Source organism: Strix uralensis, chromosome 1 (genome assembly GCF_047716275.1).
Source record: "Strix uralensis isolate ZFMK-TIS-50842 chromosome 1, bStrUra1, whole genome shotgun sequence".
NCBI classification, from domain to species: domain Eukaryota; kingdom Metazoa; phylum Chordata; class Aves; order Strigiformes; family Strigidae; genus Strix; species Strix uralensis.
This window is the reverse complement of record NC_133972.1, coordinates 160,135,976-160,155,905: the sequence shown is the minus strand read 5'-3', so window position 1 is coordinate 160,155,905 and position 19,930 is coordinate 160,135,976. Positions and strand designations below refer to the sequence as shown.

General features: G+C 40.4%; 1 protein-coding gene across 2 annotated transcripts; it reads left to right on the top strand.

The window, feature by feature from the left end:
- Positions 1-1,843: 1,843 nt before the first annotated feature.
- TNFRSF11B (TNF receptor superfamily member 11b) lies at positions 1,844-18,801 on the top strand. 2 transcript variants are annotated; one of them, XM_074886951.1, is made up of 6 exons: positions 2,552-2,759; positions 8,893-8,977; positions 11,823-12,192; positions 15,798-15,992; positions 16,301-16,525; positions 17,679-18,801. In XM_074886951.1, exons 1-6 carry the CDS (start codon positions 2,707-2,709, stop codon positions 18,065-18,067), a joined length of 1,317 nt encoding a protein of 438 aa, XP_074743052.1. In that variant the 5' UTR covers positions 2,552-2,706; the 3' UTR covers positions 18,068-18,801. The 2 variants fall into 2 exon arrangements, with proteins under 2 accessions (XP_074743061.1, XP_074743052.1); XM_074886960.1 differs by lacking the exons at positions 2,552-2,759; positions 8,893-8,977 and adding an exon at positions 1,844-2,480.
- Positions 18,802-19,930: the final 1,129 nt, after the last annotated feature.

Sequence of the window (19,930 nt, the reverse complement as noted above, 5' to 3'; positions counted from 1 at the left end):
CTTCTTAACCATAGCCACATTTTCTGCTGAAGAATTTTGATGGCTTTTTGATTTCTTTTCTGGTCTGTTTCACAGCATAAAGTATTTCGATCTCTAGAAAATTCTGATGTGAACAATATTCTCTATACCCATTAATCTGTTTAAACACAGGCTTATGAGCTACGTTTTTATTTCTCTGGAAAGCCAGCCATTGCGTATTTATGGCTAGCACCAGCAATGAGAAGACAGAGCCCAATCCAAAACTCAGTGAAATTCAGTTACACTGTTTAATTAACCACGTGGATCTTGCTATGGGTTTGGTGCTTTTTTTTCTGCTGTATTTGAGCAGCAAGCAGCAAGCAACCAGCCTCACTCAGGGATCTCTGACACTGGACCTTGCTGTTCTGAATCAGGAGAAGAGACACATTGCCATGTCCAGCTCTTGGCCTCTGAGGGGATAAAGCTAGTTTGGCTTAAATAACTTCTGCTGATGGAGTTGCTATAGCATTCTGGTTGACACTTAAAGTTGGTCCCTATATGGAGAATACCGTACTCACGCATATCTACCATGACATGATCAAAGACGGCCATTTCAAAAACAGTCCTTCCCCCTACCCCATCACGAAAATGTAGGTATGTAAAGGTAGATCCTGTTTATTGGCACTACTGCCCCTTTATCTGGGCATATACCTATTCATATACCTAAGAATAGATGCTAAAGTACTAAAACTCTCTGAAAAGTTTACAGGAACAGTTACAGCATCCATTCAAGGTGCAATAGTAATCAAGTGGTGACTACTACTCAACAGACGCCAGCAATACTGTCTTGGGTGGTAGGGTTTCTGTGCCAGTTTTCACATCACCTCTTACAAAGAACTCATCACTATTTCAAGTGACTTGAATTTTTATCATCCTGACAACTGTAATCAGCATCTGTTTCAATCTTAGGTTATGCTTCATGGGTGTTCAAATGGTTACAGATGTGTAAGGAGGAACGCGCAAGGCTGCCCTTCCTGAAGACGATGGTTTCCTGACTTAGTGTAGCTGAATTTTTTGTAAAACAACATGCAAGCTTTTTCCACCTTACTTTTGCCAATCCCGTACAGCCTTGTGACTCAAAGGGGCAAAACTGCACAGCTTGGAGCCAACGCAGGCCCCAGATTTCAAATGCTCGAGAACTGGAATATCCAGAGCTGAGGTTTTGGTCTGGCCTGTAAAAAGGGAGAGAAAACCATCTGTGAAAACTGGAGGCGCATCTGGGTTTGGCTTCTACCACAGGATCCTACAGCCTCCCATAATCACTTTCTGAATACCTGCAGGCTGGGAGAAGAAATCCTTTCCCTGCATCTTTGCTTGGAAAGCCGTGCTCAGCTCCATGTCTGGTACACGCAGGTTCCCCGAGGCTTCCAGGGAGCACTCTGAGCAATCCAAGGAGGCAAGACTAGCAGGCTTTGATCCTTATGGCTTTAGAAAAATGCCCTTTTCTAACTAAAAGTGAGGGAAGGAAGAACAGGCCCCTGAGTGGGACTTCTCCTGTGGGCATGGGCTTGCTGAAAACACTGCCTGTGACTGGAAAATCACAGCCACACGTGCCAAAGCCCCGTGTCGTTCCCACAGACCTGTCCTCCTCGCGAAGCCCCTCGGGGCAGGTGCTGGCCTCTGGCCGGCCCGGGAGCCCGGACCCCGGCATGTCGCACAGGCCTGCCTTGGCCAGCGGCAGGGGCCACGGGGCCGGGCCTCGCATTCCTGCCTCAGCAGGGAAGGGAAACCAGCGGGGATCCTCCTTCCCCTCAGCCTCTCCCTCCCCGACCTTTGCTTCCCAGCCAGCCCCGCTGCTGGAAACCCCTGGAAGCCGGGCCGAAGGGAGCCCTCTTCTCTCCCGGGACAGGGCCGCCCCGGGCGTGCGGGAGGGCCCTGTGGCCGGCCGGGCGGCCGCGCTGCGCAGGGCCCCGGGGCTCAGCCTCCAGCAATGATTTTTAACCGTGTACCCCGTGAGCCGGGGACGCCGAGGGAGCCGCTGTCGTCCCCGGGGCGCGGGTCTCCCCTCCGAGCCGGCTGCTCAGGGGAGAGAAGGGGGGCACAGCCAGCCAGCCAGCCAGAGCCCAATTAAACCCTCCCCTGGCCAGCCCCTGACACTCCCTCCTGCATTTTCCAGTCTGTGGTTACAGCACTCAAAGGGTTCCATTAAGTCATCAAGTTTTACAGGTTCCTTGAAAAAAGGAAAAAAAAAAAAAAAAAACAACAAAACGGGGGGGGGGGGGGGGGGGAAGAGAGAGCGGGCAAGAGAGAAAAGTTTGGTCATGGTAGGGCATGAGTGATCAAAGCTGAGCCAAAGCTTCCTGTTACACCGGGACTATATATATATCGTGTCTTTAATGTTGGGGGATGTAAGCAGGCTGCTAGGAGACTGGAGCCGGAGCTGACTCTCTGCCTGATTTCCCAGCTCGCTGAGGTTTCTTCCACCGACCACAATGAACAAGTTCCTGTGCTGCACACTTGTGGTAAGTCCCTTCAGAGAGGTAGATAGGCTTTAAGATGCATTACAGCTTCAGAGATCAGGCTGTAAAGACATAGAGCTTCTCTTCTGTTTTTTGGGGGTTTTTTTGTTTGTTTGTTTCTTTGGGTTCTTGTTTGGGTTTGTTTGGGGTTTTTTTGCCTTCTCTCCATTTTCTTGGTAAACCTTTTCATTTCATCACGCCGACTTTTCCTGGTGAGGTTTGGAGTGCGATGGACACGTCCAGCTCGAGAGAGGCAGCAGGGATTTTCATCCCATTCTTAAGGTAGTGGCATGATTTGCTTTTCTTTTGTGTTTTTTCCTATCTTCCCCTCTCCTTCTGTAAGGCTTCATCATACTGGGCTGCCCAAAACACTGTATCTAGGAATGAATTTAGAAACTGTAGGCTGGGGTGTTTGTTTTTGATTTACAAAAGCTCCATCCCTGCCTGTCTCTGTCATCTCTGCTGCAGCGGCACTGGTCACTATCTCAGATACTGGGCTGGCTTTCTTACCCGGGAAAACCACCGTGAACTCCAGAAAAAAAAAAGCACAAGCATGTGATGCTTGTTTTGGCTTAGAAAATTCAATTTAATGTGCAAGAAAGTAATGAATTAGTAGCTGTGTCAGTAGCTATTACAGAAAAGTTGTGTTATTAAATCTGGTATAAGCCCCTGCTTTAATAAGTTTTTGTTTACTTGGTGATTTAGCAAGATACTTCCAGATGCAAATTTAGAGATGTTAACAGTGCAGTAAATCATTCAAAATGTCATTTAATCCATTTAGCGGTATGGAATCGTGTATGATGTCAGATTAATTAAAACCTGAGGACAGACAGATACTGTGTAACATCTATTTGGAGGCTATTCATCTTCCGTATGAGAAAACATTAGAAGAAAAACATTAAAAATAATATTCAGAGCAGGCTGTTATGCACGCCTGCACAGTAACTTGCTCCTGAGTTGTTTTGGTGAGTACAGTGGCATTAATGTTGTGGCAGAGGGCTAGAACTGAGATCCATTTATTTTGAAAGCTCTTTATAAATGCAATGAGATTTCCAGAATCCGATGACTAATGCATGTTTATTACTTTCTGTATAACTTTCTGAAAGAGCTTTTTGAGAAACAAACCCAAAGTAATTAATGGTGCAAGGGAAGCAAAAATTGTCAGGCTTGTGGTCAGCAAACTGAAATGCAGGACAACTTTTTCATCTCATTTATGATGTCGTGCCTTCTTTGTCTATAGGAAAGCACGGGAAGTTAATCTGGGAATTTCAGCATTAGCCTGTAATCAGCTTGGCTTCTTATCTGTGGCTGTCATAAAATAATCACATCAGTATTTTGATTTTGATTAAATGTAATGTGCCTGTTCATAAAGTTTGGTGAAGTTCAGCATAATCCTCTGGCAGATGAGTTTTGGAGCTGAAATACATCAGTGGCAGGAGTACATACCAGAGAGCTTCAATAATTATTTTTTTTTATTATTCAAAAGTTATTGTGAAGTTTAAGTACTATCAGTGAAGTTTAAGGACTGTCAGATGTGCTAGAGCTAGAGTAGTTTTAGTACCTGTTTTAAAGAACACTTGTAGGAGGCACTACAGCAGCTCAAAGTTGTGTATGTTTGGCTCACATACTTTAAACCTAGTTTGGAGACACCATAGCTAAAAAAGACTCTTTGGACATGATGTACTTTCAGCCTTGGCCTCTTCGCTAAGGTTTCAGAAAGGAGACCTGCTGTGGTGGTGCAGGCATGTACGTGTTGTTTGCTGGAACACTAAAACTGCTTACAAACAGACAAGCATTATGAAATCGGACTGGATTGAAAGAAATTCCCCAGAGCTGGATCTCGTTACTCGTCACGTAACTATCTTGACCCTTAAACTTGACCTTTCTCTATTTTGGATCTCTGGGCACATGTGACATGCTTTTTCTGGCCTGCCTGTTGGGTTTGCTGTGTGTAGGCAGCAGTGGCTTTGCAGCCCGCGAGGGTAGGAGTTATCTTTCTGTCTGACTTTCTTTCTGTCTGTCTGCATGTGTGTTGGTTAAAAATAAAACACCAAGGTTACCAGGAGAATTTTAAAAGATATTGTCACAATTTAAATAGCACCCACTGTTCAAATCTCACTGAATTTTGTTCCTTCTGTATTTAACTTTCATGCTAGTAGATTTATTACTCTGACAGTCTTCCTGGAAAAAAACACCTGTTCGCACATAATATTGGACATACTGTTTCTCTAGCTATTTGGTCAGTTGTTAGTAATTCTGTTAAGTGCAAAGGCAGACTGTAGTCATGGTGGTAACATCCCAGGTTTGGCTTAGCTCTAAATCTTGCTGTCACTCCGGTGAATAATGTTCCAAAATATGAGTTATGGGTAAGGGGCATCTTTTGGTGATTAGCTGGTTAGTCTTTCCTGCTTTCTTCCTCCACAAGCTTCAAGGCAAATGTAACTCATATAAGCAAAGACTTGCAATTTAGCACTTCTCTGATAAGATTTAAAACTGCTCATCAGCTGAATGTCATTTTCCTACCACTGAAAATGAAACAATAGTTTAGACCCCTAAATTGCTTTGTGAATGATAACTAATGGAGCCTCACAAAGCCTCTATGAGATTTGAATTGTTGACATAGGCTCTACTGACAGAGAAATGAAGATAGTGGTTGATAGCTGCATTTTCAAATACAGGTGGCTCAGGAGAGTCACTAGTTATATTCCTGATGAAAAAGAGCACCCTCCACTTTATAAAGCATCTTCCATACAAAAGTGGGTCCCGTTATGTCCAAAGTGAGTGGATTGCATTGAAGCAGTTGGCAGAATGGTGGAACAGCTTTATAAGCTAGTCTCAAACCAGTGAAAACTACTCCATTTTAGCTTTCGTTGTGTACCTGATGCTCAGCTGCAGTCAGCCAAAAGGTGCTTTGTCTGGGCTCTGCTCTAAGTGAGCCTGCAGCGACTCACAGGGTAAGCAGCGCTGCATAACTGTTGGCCCAAAGTGGTTAAATTCAGTGATTGCAGCGAGGTGAGGAGGATGAGAGTTGCGTATCTCCCAGATGGATGGGAGTCATTTCTCCCTAGATGACAGATATTTTACAATGGTTATTTGCAATAGACGGCCATAGATCTGATCCAGCATGACACTGTCATGTACAGGATCTAGAGATACGGTGTTGATTTGACAAGTTATTGATTAGGAGGACCTCGTTAATATTGCTCAGTGCTGTATTTTGCCACTGGGATTTCTCTGGGTCTGTGCATGATTTCGGTGAGGCATTCTGCCTAGGGGCTGAGGGTAAATGAAGGCCTCCTGCCTTAGCTTTGTCCAAATACTTTGTGTAGAAAGCAAAGTAGGAGAGTTGTGAGGTTTTACTTTGAACCCAATGCAAACACTAGAAGCAATCTGTCAGATGCCTTGAATGATTATTTATCACGCAGGAAAATATGCTTCGGAATGGTTGTGGAATGCGAAACAGAAACAGATTTATCTGTCTCAGCAAATCAAACATTCTCCTTTGGTCTACAACCCAAAACCACAAAGCCGAGCTATATAATAATATTTTCATATGCTGAAAAGCCACTTTTCTCTCACAAAGCAGTGATTTAAGGGGATGATGCTTGAAGGATTTTTGCTTTATGTGCTTTGTTTTCCAGTTCATTTTAATTCAACAAGAAAAAGCAAGTGGCTCTCTGCCTTACATTTAAAGATGAAAGAAAAGGGCGTGTACTTTTTTCATGTCCAAGATCTGAAATGAAATTTTACAATCACATTATTTCTTTTTCAAAAGCATTTTCTAAGGGCTGAAATGAATGGACTGCACAGGCCTTTTATGCTAGCATTTGGAAAAATATAGCTTCAGGCCTAATGTGTTAAGTGACACAATCAAAGAATTGTTTTTTAACTTTGGATAACTAATTTTGAATAAGTTCTCAGTATTTACTTGCATGACACTGACATACACTAGACTTGTATTTCAGTATTTACAGTTCATCCCAATTCCTCACACAGAGACAGCCATCCTGAGAGGTGCCCAGGGAGATGGATGAGGACTGAGTTTTTCAGTCCTTTCAGAACTGAGCCCATGACACTAGAACTGAATTTCACCCAATAGGTGGATAAATGTAGTTAATGATACTAGATTTTGGTTTGGTTTTGTTGTATTGTAATTATTTTGTTACTGATAGTATTTTATACTCATAGAACAAAAAACCCCAACCTTTGTTTTTCTTTTCTAAACTGGGCCTTGCATTTCAGTACTCCTAGGAAAACTGTTTGCAATTGAGTGCACTCTGAATCACGCTCAGAGATAAGATGAGTTTGTTGAGATGAGCATGATACTGAGTATCATTGCTTTCCATCTGTGTTGGGTTATAAAGGATTTGCTTAGGGTTTAAAACTGAAAGAAACTGCCTAGATCTTTTCAGTCCGTTCCCCATCTTTTCCAGGAAACCAAATGACGTCTTTGCTTTCAGAAATACATTGAAAGCTATATTTAAACTACTGGGGCTTCTTGCACCTGCTTCTCAGTAAAAGGCTGTTCCCAAACTTCCTCTGATGAGAGAATCCCCTTTTCATTTGCCAGCAGTATCTTTAATGGAGAAAGTTCTCTCTCTGTGTTCACTGTCTATCTCTATTGAATCTATAGGTACTGTTTTGACTTGCCAACCTATTGAACAAGTCAAGATCCTCTTCACGATGAAGCTCTCCCTTTCCTTCTAAACTTTCTCTGTACCTCTTCCAGGCTGAATTAACCTTTCCTAAACAAGGATGCACAGAGTTTTACGCAATCTTCTGAATGACAAATCCATGACTTTGGCCAAGTGTAGGGTAGACTCCAACTTTGGTTTCTTAAGGGTTAAAGGGTGAACATACTTATTGCCCCTACTTCTGATTCCAGTAAACCAAAGCCAGACTCCTAGTTTCTTCCTCCTTTCAAACTAGAACATGCCTTCTTCTCCAGCAAGAGCAAAAGAGGCCAGTGCCAGCATGATTATAGGAGAAATCCTGCTTTCTGTGAAGCTTTTGGAAAGACCAGTGTCAGAACTAGTAAGTTCTGATCATGGCATTTTCATGTGCTCAAATAGTGTTATTTCTTACAGCAGAGATTCAGGTGTTTCATAATAGCCCACCTTTAAGTATGGCCATTCAGGTCAGTCAGAGGTTTTATGTGGCTGAGAATCTGCTACCAAGTTGGTCATAGCATAGTTTAGGTGGAGAAATGTCAGGAATGACATAAAATGCATTTTGTTACCATTTTAATTTTATTTGGGAACATGCTTTTGAAGGGCCTCTCCTGATCATCCTTATTTACTGTGTTATAGTTTGCACATCAGAGCAGACTTGAAGTGCACAAAGTGGATTTACAAAAGTAAACTGGATTGATGAAAGTAAATACAGAGATGGACTCCAGAGACACACCAGATGCACTGTAACCACTAATGCATGCTCAGTCCATGAGAGCAGACTGAAGTTAGTCCAAAATACCCGCTCTGAATCATGCATAATGTGGATATCAGGTGCTCGGCACCATCTGTTTTGCTCTACATATCTGCTGTAACAGGTGATCAAACTTGGTAAGGTGAGGACAAATTCAGTGTGTTTTAGGCCAGGAGAAAGGACAATTTAGTGACATTTCCCTTCAGTTTATTCTGTCAGCTGGGGAACAAGAAGAGTCTTTTCATTCCGTTTGTGCCAAGTTACTGCGGTAAAACTAGTAAAAAATACACTTAATTACCTTCCATCATTCTTCCTGCATTTTTGCAAAACTTCTGAAAAATAGATTGCTTTTATTTTGGCACTTGACATAGGTTCAAGTATAACTTCGGATTTTCAGGTTGCATATTAATACTCACTCACATGAGCTAGACGTTTTCAGTCTGCATAGAAGACAATCTTGCAGATTTATTCTCTTAAGTATTATTAAGGGATCTACAGTAGTCTTACGAAGAAGTGTGGTATTGGGGATTGGAGTCTAGAAATATACTTAACAACATAGTAATGGCTGTACTGTGTCTAAGAGAAAAATAATCCAGAAAAAATGCCCTAAAAAGCCCCATATGCTGTCTGTGGCAGGGGTTGGTAACTAGTGCATAGAGGAGATGGAAGAAAAAGGCAGAAAAAAAGTGATATTTTTCCAAAACACTCCTCCAGACTCAAGCAATTTGTGGTTTGGGATTTCCTGATCAAAAGGTGATGTTTATGCCTAATGGCCTTTTATTATTTTCCTCCATTTCTATGTCAAGTAACATTTTGAATTCAACGTTTACAATGCGGCAGTGAGTTGCGCAGCTCACTGTACTAATAGGATCATAGTAGTCAAACAGTAATATGTTAGAAATAATGTATAAAATATTGAGATATTGATTGCATTTATAGCTTTAGTTTGACTGAAGAATCTTTTGTCACAATTGTTTACTAAATAAAATAGTTGGATCCTGCATACATATGGCTCAGCCACTGATCCATGGACTACTGCAGCTACATGTGTGTTTCTGGGAAAGAAGGGAGGACAGGTGTGATGTGCTTTTGGTTTAAAAACACAAAGAAAAAATCGAATGCAAAGACTGATCATTCTTTTAGTGATGATGATTTATTAATCCTATTACTATGCTTATTGGTTATGCTCATTTAGATTAATAGTATTCTGATTGCCATTAATAGTTTATAGCTATTGGTACTTGCAAAGACAAAACTTTGCATGGTCTCACACACGTATTGTTCAAGTATTTTTTTGCTCAATTTTTAAAATCGGTTCCTCTCAAATTATGTTGAATTGTTTTCAATTTTTATTGGCTTGCTTCACATAGCTGTAGGTTCTTCAGGAAGCAAGTGCCTCCATTTTTCCCTACAAACCTCTCATACCCTGATTATTGAATTTGAATAATTTTTAATCCTGAATCGTCCTGAATGATCCCCTTAACCATCAATCATCATTGCTTGGGTTGAAGCAAAACTTCTCCCTTGCCTCACATATGATTTCCAGTGTAAATGGTTGAATAAGGAAAATAGAGAAAATCTTGTTGTTCTTTCTCCTGCATGTTGCAGAGGGGAGTTGAACAGTCATGAAATGATCCACCTAACCATTCAGCACCTGAAAACATGTCATCAAGAGCAGAGGCACAGCCCAGAGGAGCAGTTTTTGCTGCAGTGACAACTTGGGATTTGTTGTGAGCCGTGCATTGCAGAGCAGGAAAACTGGTGTTTCTGCATGAGGACGTGCTGCCTGCATGTCTGGTTGCTGTCCCTAATCATTTTCACAGTGTCAGATTTTCATCTGCGTTGGGTATTGTCTTGGGTTTACACAGACATCTGCATGAAGTGTGGGTTGATGCTTGTCTTTGTAACATCTGTGCCGCATGTTGCAGTCTGTTATGTTCTGCAAAGGGAATGCGTGTGTCCGTGCAAGTCTTGGAGTCTGGGGTGCTGTATTATCTGTTACTGAATAAAAGACGTAGAAGAAAACCTGATTGTTCACATCAACAATTAATGGGATTACCAGGACTTCCTTATTACTAGAGTAATAGCTGTAGATTTACCAAGGGTGGGTACATTTTTCATCAATGGAAAGCCATTCACTATTAAAAAATGTGCTGCACCCTCTTGTTAAATAGATTTCATGAAGCAGATCCAGTCATTTAAGAAAAACGGAGCAGTACATCAAACTTCAATGACTAATAAGGAATTGCTCACAGTGGAAGAGATTGTGCATTGACACCACAAGAAAAAGTGGGATCTCCACCTGTAGAAATCACAGATTGGACAAGTTACAGGGCTTAGTTGAGGGTAACAAGAATAGACTGTGGGAATATCCATATTATCTGCATTTCATTCTTCAGCCTGTCTAAGCATAGCTGTATAAAAAGTGGATTCATAGACTGGCAACAGGAGAATGCACTTAGCTGTAAGAGTTCCTAATTTAGGTACCTAATATTACTTGGTGCAAGCGCTGTGACTTGCGTTAATGCAGATGAACGATTAAATAGTCCTTTCCAACCTTAATAAGACTATCACTTAAGAAGTGCCATGCTATGGCAGAAGTGAGGCCTTAAATGAAGCCTCTTTAGGAAATACAGAGTCTGAATAAATAAAAAGAGTTAATTCCACATACACTTTGGAGACATCTACACTGGAAAAGAGGAAAATACGTTCCTGAAATTGAATTGTCAACTCTGTGTTAGCTGACTGGGATTAAAAAAGCAACAAAGACAAGTCAGTTTGATCTATAATTTGAATGGATACATAGAAAAAATCTTCATTCAGAGCCAGTTTACTTCATCTTTATAAAATGTACAAGTTTTAGAAGAGAAGTGGCATGTCGATCACACAGTGCTGGGACAGAGACAGGGTCTCAGTGGGGACCCTGTGCAGCTTGGGGTGGTACATAGGGGGTAAACCTGAGAGGTTTTTTTTTTGATAGGCTGGTGGAATCACAGAACCAAGTTTTCAGTTATAAGACCAAAATGACGTGATATGGAGGTTGTCTCTGCAGAAGGGCAGGGTTGTCTCGGATTGCTAGATCCCAAGTCACACCAGCAAAGCAGACTGTTGCAGGAAGCAGAAGGACTGTAGCGGTCATGATGTGTGCCAGTACTGAACCAGGTCCTCATGACAGCCATAAGCTTGTGGTTTTACATAGGAAGTGAAAGCATTAGCCTGGCCTCTTCCAGCTCGTGAAATTAAGTCCTTAATGTACCCTTCATAAACTTCAGCATTCTTCACCTCTGTCTGAAGCTGCATCTTCATGCTTGATGTAGCTGCCACGTTTTATCCCCAGAGCTGCTGCATTTCAGTACAAGATTAAATGGAAGGCATTCAAAAGTAACCTATATTGTTCTAGCCATTCGTTGCTGATACAAAGAAATATTGTAAGGAACCATTTTTAATGGTATCTGTGGTAATAGTGCAGTATGCTGGTCAGATTTGTATGCTCAAATACCATTTCTTTTGCATCTGAAGTACTTTGTACTTGAGAAAAAAGGAGTGCATAATCCCCACCTTGCTGTGCATTGAACATGTTGCCAATGAAACGAATAGGCCAGGTTCTCTAGTGTCAGGCAATAAAAGGTCATTGCCCAGTGAGACTAAAAGGGTGTAAATGGGAGAAGAATAGGATCTACATCTCTGGAAGAACAAGGAAGTACTTACATTGGGAAGATTTGCTGCATAAGAGCCTAAATTCGCATTCTAAGATAGACATGGGAGAGTCCAGAAGCTGGCTAATATTTTTTAAATTTCTAACACAAACATTTTTAAAGGTAGTGACATGATTAGATCATAAACTCATTAAAATGTAGGTTTCTTCGTGACCTCGGTGCTCCCAGGACTAAAGCGAGCGATGTTTTATTTTCCTGTTGCTAGCTCTTGGACATTTCTGTTAAGTGGACCATCCAGGATGACTCTCCTCCCAAGTACCCCCATTATGACCCAGGGACATCTCGTCAGCTGCTGTGTGACCAGTGCCCTCCTGGGAGCTACGTAAAGCAGCACTGTACAGCCACCGGCCCGACGCAGTGTGCCCCGTGTCCAGATCAGTACTACGCCGAAGAGTGGAACAGCAACGATGAATGCCAGTACTGCAGCACCGTTTGCAAAGAGCTGCAGTACGTCAAGCAGGAGTGCACCAGCACGCAGAACCGCGTCTGCGAGTGCGTTGAAGGCAGGTACCTGGAGCTCGAGTTTTGTTTAAAGCACACAGAGTGTCCTCCTGGATTCGGCGTTGCACAGCCAGGTATGTACCGCTTGTCAATACACACAGACTTAATTAGAGCTCTACCGCACATCGACGACTCATGGCAGTTACAAGATTAGGAAAGAGGCTTGTCCAGATGAAATTACAGGACGGTAAATTGTAAAGCCAATTGAACCTGTTCCTAGTCTGCATCATTTGGACTGTAGCCAAAGGAACATTTCTCAGTGGAATACCCTGCTTCTACTGTAATATATATCTTAATGGCAGTAGCAAATGTAGCAAATTGCACTCTAATGAGAAACATGATGGATTGCCTCTTTTAAAGGAACATTATCTGGAATGTAGTATTTGTGTGTGTGATAAATAATAATGTTTTTCATTTTGAAATCTGCTGTTTCAAGCAACTGTATATCTTGACAAACACCAGGAGCACTACGTGTTTGACACCAAGTGTATAATTATAACAATATTAATATAGCTCTAGCATCACAGCAATATGTGGTAATAATTAATTATCAGCATCCTAAGTGGAACTCTTAGGGAAACTTGCTATTATCAAATAAACAACCATTTCTTTGTCAAGAAGGCTGGCATTGTGCTGTATGTCTGGTGGGGATACAGAGCAAAGCGACACTTTTCAGTGGAGTGTATTCTTCATTTAAGACAACATAAATTGTTAAACAATAATAAGTTCTTCTCTCAAAACAAAATACATCATTTATCATTTGGCAAATATTGTGGCCCAGTTTAGCTCCAGTATTTAATACAGACTGAAAGAATTGTAAATTGTCGTTGTACTGGAGATTGATAACTGGCCAGAGAAGAGCAGTGAGGAAGGGAATGCAGAAAATCAAAGCATCTCAGATATGGATCTGTAGGCAACCAATCTCCAGACTACAGAATTACTTCCTTAGGAATTACGTATACACAGTGGGAAACACTAGGGCTGGCCTGTACATTTTAGAGCTATGCTGAATGACAGGTTGGGAGTCCTTCCTTGGGTTATGAACATCTCATTGGAGAACAACTTTGACGTAAGGAGTAATGTTGCTGCTGTAGCTGCTCACTAGTCCTTGAGTAATTGGTTAACTAAGCATTAACCTGATGCCCTTGCCACTGTTAAGCATTTCCACTGGCAGCTACCGCATTTCCATATTATAAACCTTCATTAACCTAAATCATTATACCCAAGGGCTTGGGTTTAATGAGGTTCCACGTACCTCAGCAGCAAGTCAAAAGGGACCAGAAACAAAGTTCTCAAAAAGACCGTTTGGGAGATGAACAAAGAAATATAAATCGTCTGAGCAACCAGCCTGCTGCATCCCTGCGAGCACAGTGAAACCGTGACAAATTTGAATCCCTCAGTTCAAAATGAAACAAACTTTGGAAGAGCATAAATGTTGAATTGTGTAATTTATTGGAAAGTTGGTTTCCAAAAGACCATCAGAATGAACCAGCTAAACCCAAGCAGACCTCAAACAAGGAATGAAAACATTGTAAAAATAATTGCGTCCCCCTGTGTCAATAGTCAGTTTTTGAGGTGAGGCATTGACTAAGAATTTAATAAGCATGGACCACACGATGTTCCTGCTTTCTGCCATATGATAGCCTTGAACTTTGTAACGATGTGAATTCAGGTGAAATAAAACCTAAGTGTAGAAAAACATGCTTCAGCTGCCACACAGGGAGATGGTGTGGTCCAGTGTCTCATTCAAAGCTTAAAGCATTAGAAATCTGTTTCCTCACTACCAGTCACTCATGATTACGTTGGGCAGATCGCTTTCCTTCAGTAGTCCCTTTTTGTGAGTGCAGATGAAGGTTTTGTTCCTTTCTGTTGCAGTCGGCCCTTACGTGGCAGAGTTTGAGCAGCAATGCGCTGGGGAAGCAGCGCTGCTACAAGGCACCACTGTCACCCTGGTGGCTGCCGTTTCCCTGGGGAGAATGGGGGATTCCAGACAAATTGGAGGGAGCGGCAGAAGGGTGGCCGGGCTGCGGCAGTTTGTGCCCTGAACAAGAGCGGCCAGATAAGCAACGAAGAAGAAGCTGGCAAAGCTGGGAGGTGACTTTACGCTCAACCCTGAGAATGCAGATGGATTACCCAGTTTATTTCCCTCTTGTGCCACAAAGGTTATACAGGAAGCTCTGAGCACAACGACGCACCGTTTGCAGGGACTCTCCTTTCTTCCCCTTTCTCGCTGCCAGAACACAACAGCAGCGTGTCTGTAGCAGGAAAAGTTGCTAAAAATTGAGGTATCTCAGAAAAGCTAATTGCTGCCTGCTCAGGTGCAGGTGTTGGCTGGAGTCTTGTACAGCCCAGAGCTGCAGGCAATGCACATTGTGCAAGAAAATACAAGGGCAGATGCTGCTGCTGCAGATTGGGTGCTGGCTGCAGAAAGCAGATGATTTTGGTGGGTTTGGCAATATACAGGGTCTCTGCTTTTTTCAGATGCACAACAGTTGAAAACTTCTCTTTTTCTTTTCACTTGTCTGATGAAAGAAGTGCTAGTTCAGGTGTATGCAGGTATTGTTCTTTATTTTGCAGCTGGTTGAAAACTTGAGATTCATACTCTTTTTCTCTAAGGAGATGCCCAAAATAAATTTTACTTAAAAGCTAGCATTAAAATAAGCATCCACATGTAAATACTTCCAGAATACACTAGATGGAGGCATTTTCTTAATCAAATATAGTTTCCAATTATTTCCAAAAAATTTTAAGCATGTGCTTAAATTCATGTTCAATAATGCAATATTAAATATTAGACTTCAAGCACTTGCTTAAATGTTGGCTGACAAAAGATGAATTACGAGTCAGTTGTTGGTGCTGTTATTTTCCTGCCACTGGTGGTTAGACTGCACTGTTTCAGATTTCATGCATTAATTTTATTCCTTTTTGTCAGTGTGATAGAACCATATCTTGTCATTCTGTTGTTGTATCATCTATTTGATTCTGAAATAAAACTATGTCTTACAAAACACCAAGCAAAACATATGTATGTATATTAAATATTTTTGCTATATTGGACAATCTACTTCATTTGCTTTTAAAAATATTCAAGCCCAGGAAAAAGTTAAAAAATGTTATTGAATCTTGATTTTCCTGTATAATTTAATATTTGAGCAGGGAAAGTATTTTGGGTGTCTTTGGTTGATATTTAGTTGGGTTATATTTTTAGCTAGAACTGAAGTAACCCATTTGAGTAAGGTTCTGGGCAGACACTACAGTTTAGAGCAGTTTCTTGTGCCATTTAATTATTTTACAGAATATTTGTACAGTTGAAAGATGAAGGTCAGACATCATGTAATATCTGAGTAGACTCAAGTAATTACTGATTTAAAGATATTACTTTACTAAATTACTGATTTAATCAGTAATTACTGATTTTAAAGTTGATAACAAGTGTATGTAAGAGTACTATTTACTCTATTACTCCAGCAGGAACATGATTCTCGTAAAGAATCTTTTTTGTTTTTAAAAATAAGTGTTGGGGTTTTTTTTCTAAATTGATTTCTTCATAGATCAGAAATGTGAAGAGAGGAAGCATGACAATTTGGAGAGGAATATTTTCTTTTATTTTTGTATTCTTGTATTTTTTTTACAGTTGAGGTTATATGTAATTGGATGCATTGTTTTCCTGTTTCCACAGGTACCCCTGAGAGTGATGCTGTATGTAAGAGATGTCCAGAAGGATTTTTCTCAAATGAAACATCATCCAAAGCAGCCTGTCTGAAGCACACAAACTGTAGTGCACTGGGTTTCAAAATAACATTGAAGGGAAATGCAGTTCGTGACAACATCTGTCAGGAAAATACAGATACGACACCTCAAAAATGTGGAATAGGTATGTATCATATTAAGGAAGAGTGCTCTGAAAACATACCTTTAATTATAGTTTAAATTAATGTATCAGCATTTATGATAAAAGTATCTAGCTTGTTAGCCATTTGCCTGATATGGTGATGGCACTATGGTGATGGCCACAGTAGAGTTTTAATTATTGTAGGTTAGACCTACAAGCACTATAAAGACCACTTCTTAGTTTGCTTTTTAAACATTTTTTTCTTATCATCCTTGCTTTTTTTTTTTCTGAGACAAGCAGGGCAGCAGATCAGAGCAATTGACATATTCTTTTTCTCTTTCTCATTTCAGATGTAACCCTGTGCGAGGAGGCTTTGTTCAGGTTTGCTGTTCCTACTCAGCTCACACCTAACTGGCTGAACATACTAGCAAACAGTTTGCCTGGGACAAAGGTTAGCACAGAAAATATCGAAAGGATTAAACAAAGGCACAGTTCTCAAGAGCAGACCTTCCAGCTTTTGAAATTATGGAAGCAGCAAAACAAAGAACAGGATATGGTCAAGAAGATTATTCAAGGTACCTTATTTTGATAACATGCATATTAAAAGCAACCTTCTAAATGGCATTTTAAAAATTGCTTGGGATCAAATACCTCCTGGTGATGTGTTATGCTCTGAGGAAGACTTGCAGGGCTTGACTGAGATTTATTGATGCAGTAAGCACAGTGAAGTTGAGGGGAAGCAGGAAGAGAATTCAGCTTCTCCTGATCAGTTGAGGACTGAATTCTTCCCAAAATTGTAGCCCCATTGGAAGTGTGTGTAGTGTCACAGCCAAGATCCCCTTTTGAGACTGCACAGTGTATGAAGAATTGTGATCAAGTGGCAAAAATGTTTCCCACTGTTACGTCTGAGCAGTGGCTGTTGAGGTTAGAGGGAGCTGGATGCCTGCAACTGAGAGTGCAATTTGTTTTCTTTAAAGTGGAGATTGACAGCTCGGACTAGGACATCTGCTCCCGGAATGGGGATGCATGGGAGTGAGGAATACACAGGCTTTCCCTTCTTCTTCCCTTCCCATACCTATTTGTCATGCCAATTCACCTCTTTGTTTGTGCTGAATCTGCCAAGACAGGTGTCAAAGGTGAAATAGTCCTGCAAGGTTAACACCAAGGTTTTTATGAGAGTCAGGCCACTTCTTTTCATGTAAGCCACCATCAACAACCACCATATTTGAATGACCTTTTGTCCACTCAGAATAGATTTGAAAAATGCTGCAGAAATGTTTTTTCTTCCCTCTCCTTTTTAGTATGTATGCTTATGTCAGACTCTGAAGTGTCTAGAATACTTCAAAAGCCAAAGTGACTATTTTAGCAAAGCTTGCCTAGACATTTCTGAAGAAGAGCAAAATTTTCATTCCCTGGAACCAAATATTAGGACTCCTATCACTTACACAAAACATTTTACAATATAAATGAAGCAAGCGTACAGCAATAAATACTTGCTATGAAGTTTGTAATTTGGGGCTGTTTCTATTTGCAAAGTTAATTAAATTCTTAAATGCTTTTCATCATTGGAACCTGAATAAAAAGCATTGCTGAGAGAATTATTTGAAATAAAGTAACATAAAAAAAATTGGGAAGGAATATTCACCTTGAAATTTTGGAATTTTTTTTTGCAGGCCATGATAAAGTAATGCACTGTATTTACCTCTCTTTTCTTTTTGCTTTCTATAGATATTGATCTTTGCGAAAATAGTGTCTTAAAGCATATTGGCCACCCGAACCTCACCTTTGAACATCTCAACACATTGATGGCAAGCTTACCAGGCAAGAAAGTGGGAAAAGAAGATATTGAGCGCACAATGAAACTATGCCAACCTACAGAGCAAGTTCTGAAGCTTCTCAATCTGTGGAGGATAAAGAATGGCGACCAGGACACCATTAAAGGTTTAATGTATGGACTGAAGCACTTGAAAACATACCACTTTCCAAAACGAACCATCCAAAGTCTGAAGAAGGTGATTAAGTTTCTTCACAGATTTACAATGTATAGATTATACCAGAAACTCTTTTTAGAAATGATAGGGAACCAAGTTAAATCAGTGAAAGTAAGATGTGTCTAATTCAAGATATTTTTCATTCTCCACTGACTATTTTTCCCTAATTACTGCCAGCAGTAATTAAACTGGAACGTTGTTTCCCTACATTATGTCTTACTATTTATAGAAATGTCTGACTGGAATAGCTCTAAGTTTTTTGCAGTGTTTTTGGAGGTTTTTTTAAAATAAAATCACTTTTGTAAAAGCTATTAACCTGTTGATAACACTAAGAGCCTGATTCTGCATTTTTGCACATTCAGAGTTGAAAAGCCCCACTATAGTGACTAGATGAGAAAAGAATGCCAGACCAGGCTCTACTACAGTATTTGCTATTTATATTCTTCGAGGAATAAACATTTTTGTTGTACATATTTATTAAGTTAAATGGAAATTGTATGAGACTGAATTTTAGGAAGAGAAATGAAAAGCGCACTGTATATTTTCTAGTTAAACAAAAATGATCCCATATATTTTTCTGGCAAAATTTTGTAGCATGCTCTGAGAGTTACTAATTTCTTTACATTTTGTATTTAAAAAAGTATTATTGCTTAGTTTTATTTGTATAAGTTGTGGTATCTTTTGGTAGGGATGTTTTAATTTATCCAATGATTTTAACTCAAATACGGTGAAAATATAGCGTAAGTGACCTGAATATTTAAATATTCTGTGAGGAAGTGAATGTACCATATTTAAGAAGTTGGATTTTTATATAGAATTTCATAATCTTATTTTATAAAATGATTAAATTTTTCAGTTTACTTTTTGACTGGTGTTTTACTTTTGGCTGTGAAGTAGGAAGTAATAACAAAGGCAGACCGTGTGGATTTCATGCCTTATCTTGGGCTTGGCTACTCTGCTTCTCCTTGTCTGGTCTAGTAGTTAATATGTGAGCCAAGTAAATATTGACCAGCACTGGATTTTCATGGTCACTTTACAGGTGTAAAAGAATGTAAAAAGTATTGAAGGTTCTAATTCAGAGGGCTCAGGCAGTTGCAATGCAGCCGATAATAACTTCATAGACGCATTTGGCCCAACATCACTCTTGGCCCAGTGTCATTCTTGGAGAGCTCACAACCTTTGCCCTAACCACAGCTTGTAATTTCATGGAGGAAAGATGATGCATGGCCCTGACGGGCTTGGAAAGCCTCACATATTGCCACTATGTTTAAAGGAGGGGAGCACGGAGAGGTCAAATAAAAAAAAATCATTTACCATTGCCCTCAGCTACAGAGTGAGGCACCTGCGAAGAGATGGGCTGCAAAAAAAGGGAACAGGGAGTGTATGAGCGTTGTTATCAAAAGCTCACATAATTTTAAGGACCAGTGATCATTCACAGAGCAAGCCAAAGGCTTCAATGGCTGCAGAGAGACTCTACTCATTTTTTTTTAGTTTAAACCATGCGAACAGAGCTTGAGTATTCAACATATTCTTTTCCCTTGTGTAAAGGAAGGGAGAGGCATCAGCGTTGAGCCTCATATGACAAATATTCTGCTATTACAAATGAGAGGATCTTCAGCAAAGAATAAGAGATTCCTGGTAGATACGATAGATGCTCGTCAGAACTGTTCTCCTTACAGAGAGTACAAATGGGGCATACTGCTTTAAAATACTGTGGTTTCATTTTTCACTGAATTCTCACATCACTTTTTGTATCAAAAGGAATAAACGTGCTTTTACATTTCACATGCTATATATTAGCATCTCATTCATCAATGTAGCTGAGAAATGATGTTGAACACACAAAAAATTCCTAGTTTTGTGTTGATTCATTTGAAATAATTTACATACTTTTACAACAGAAACTGGTTTTACATATAATTAAAAGACAATAACAACAGAGTCTCAAATTTGCAAAATAGAGTCCAGATGTTTCCACGACTGTGCCAG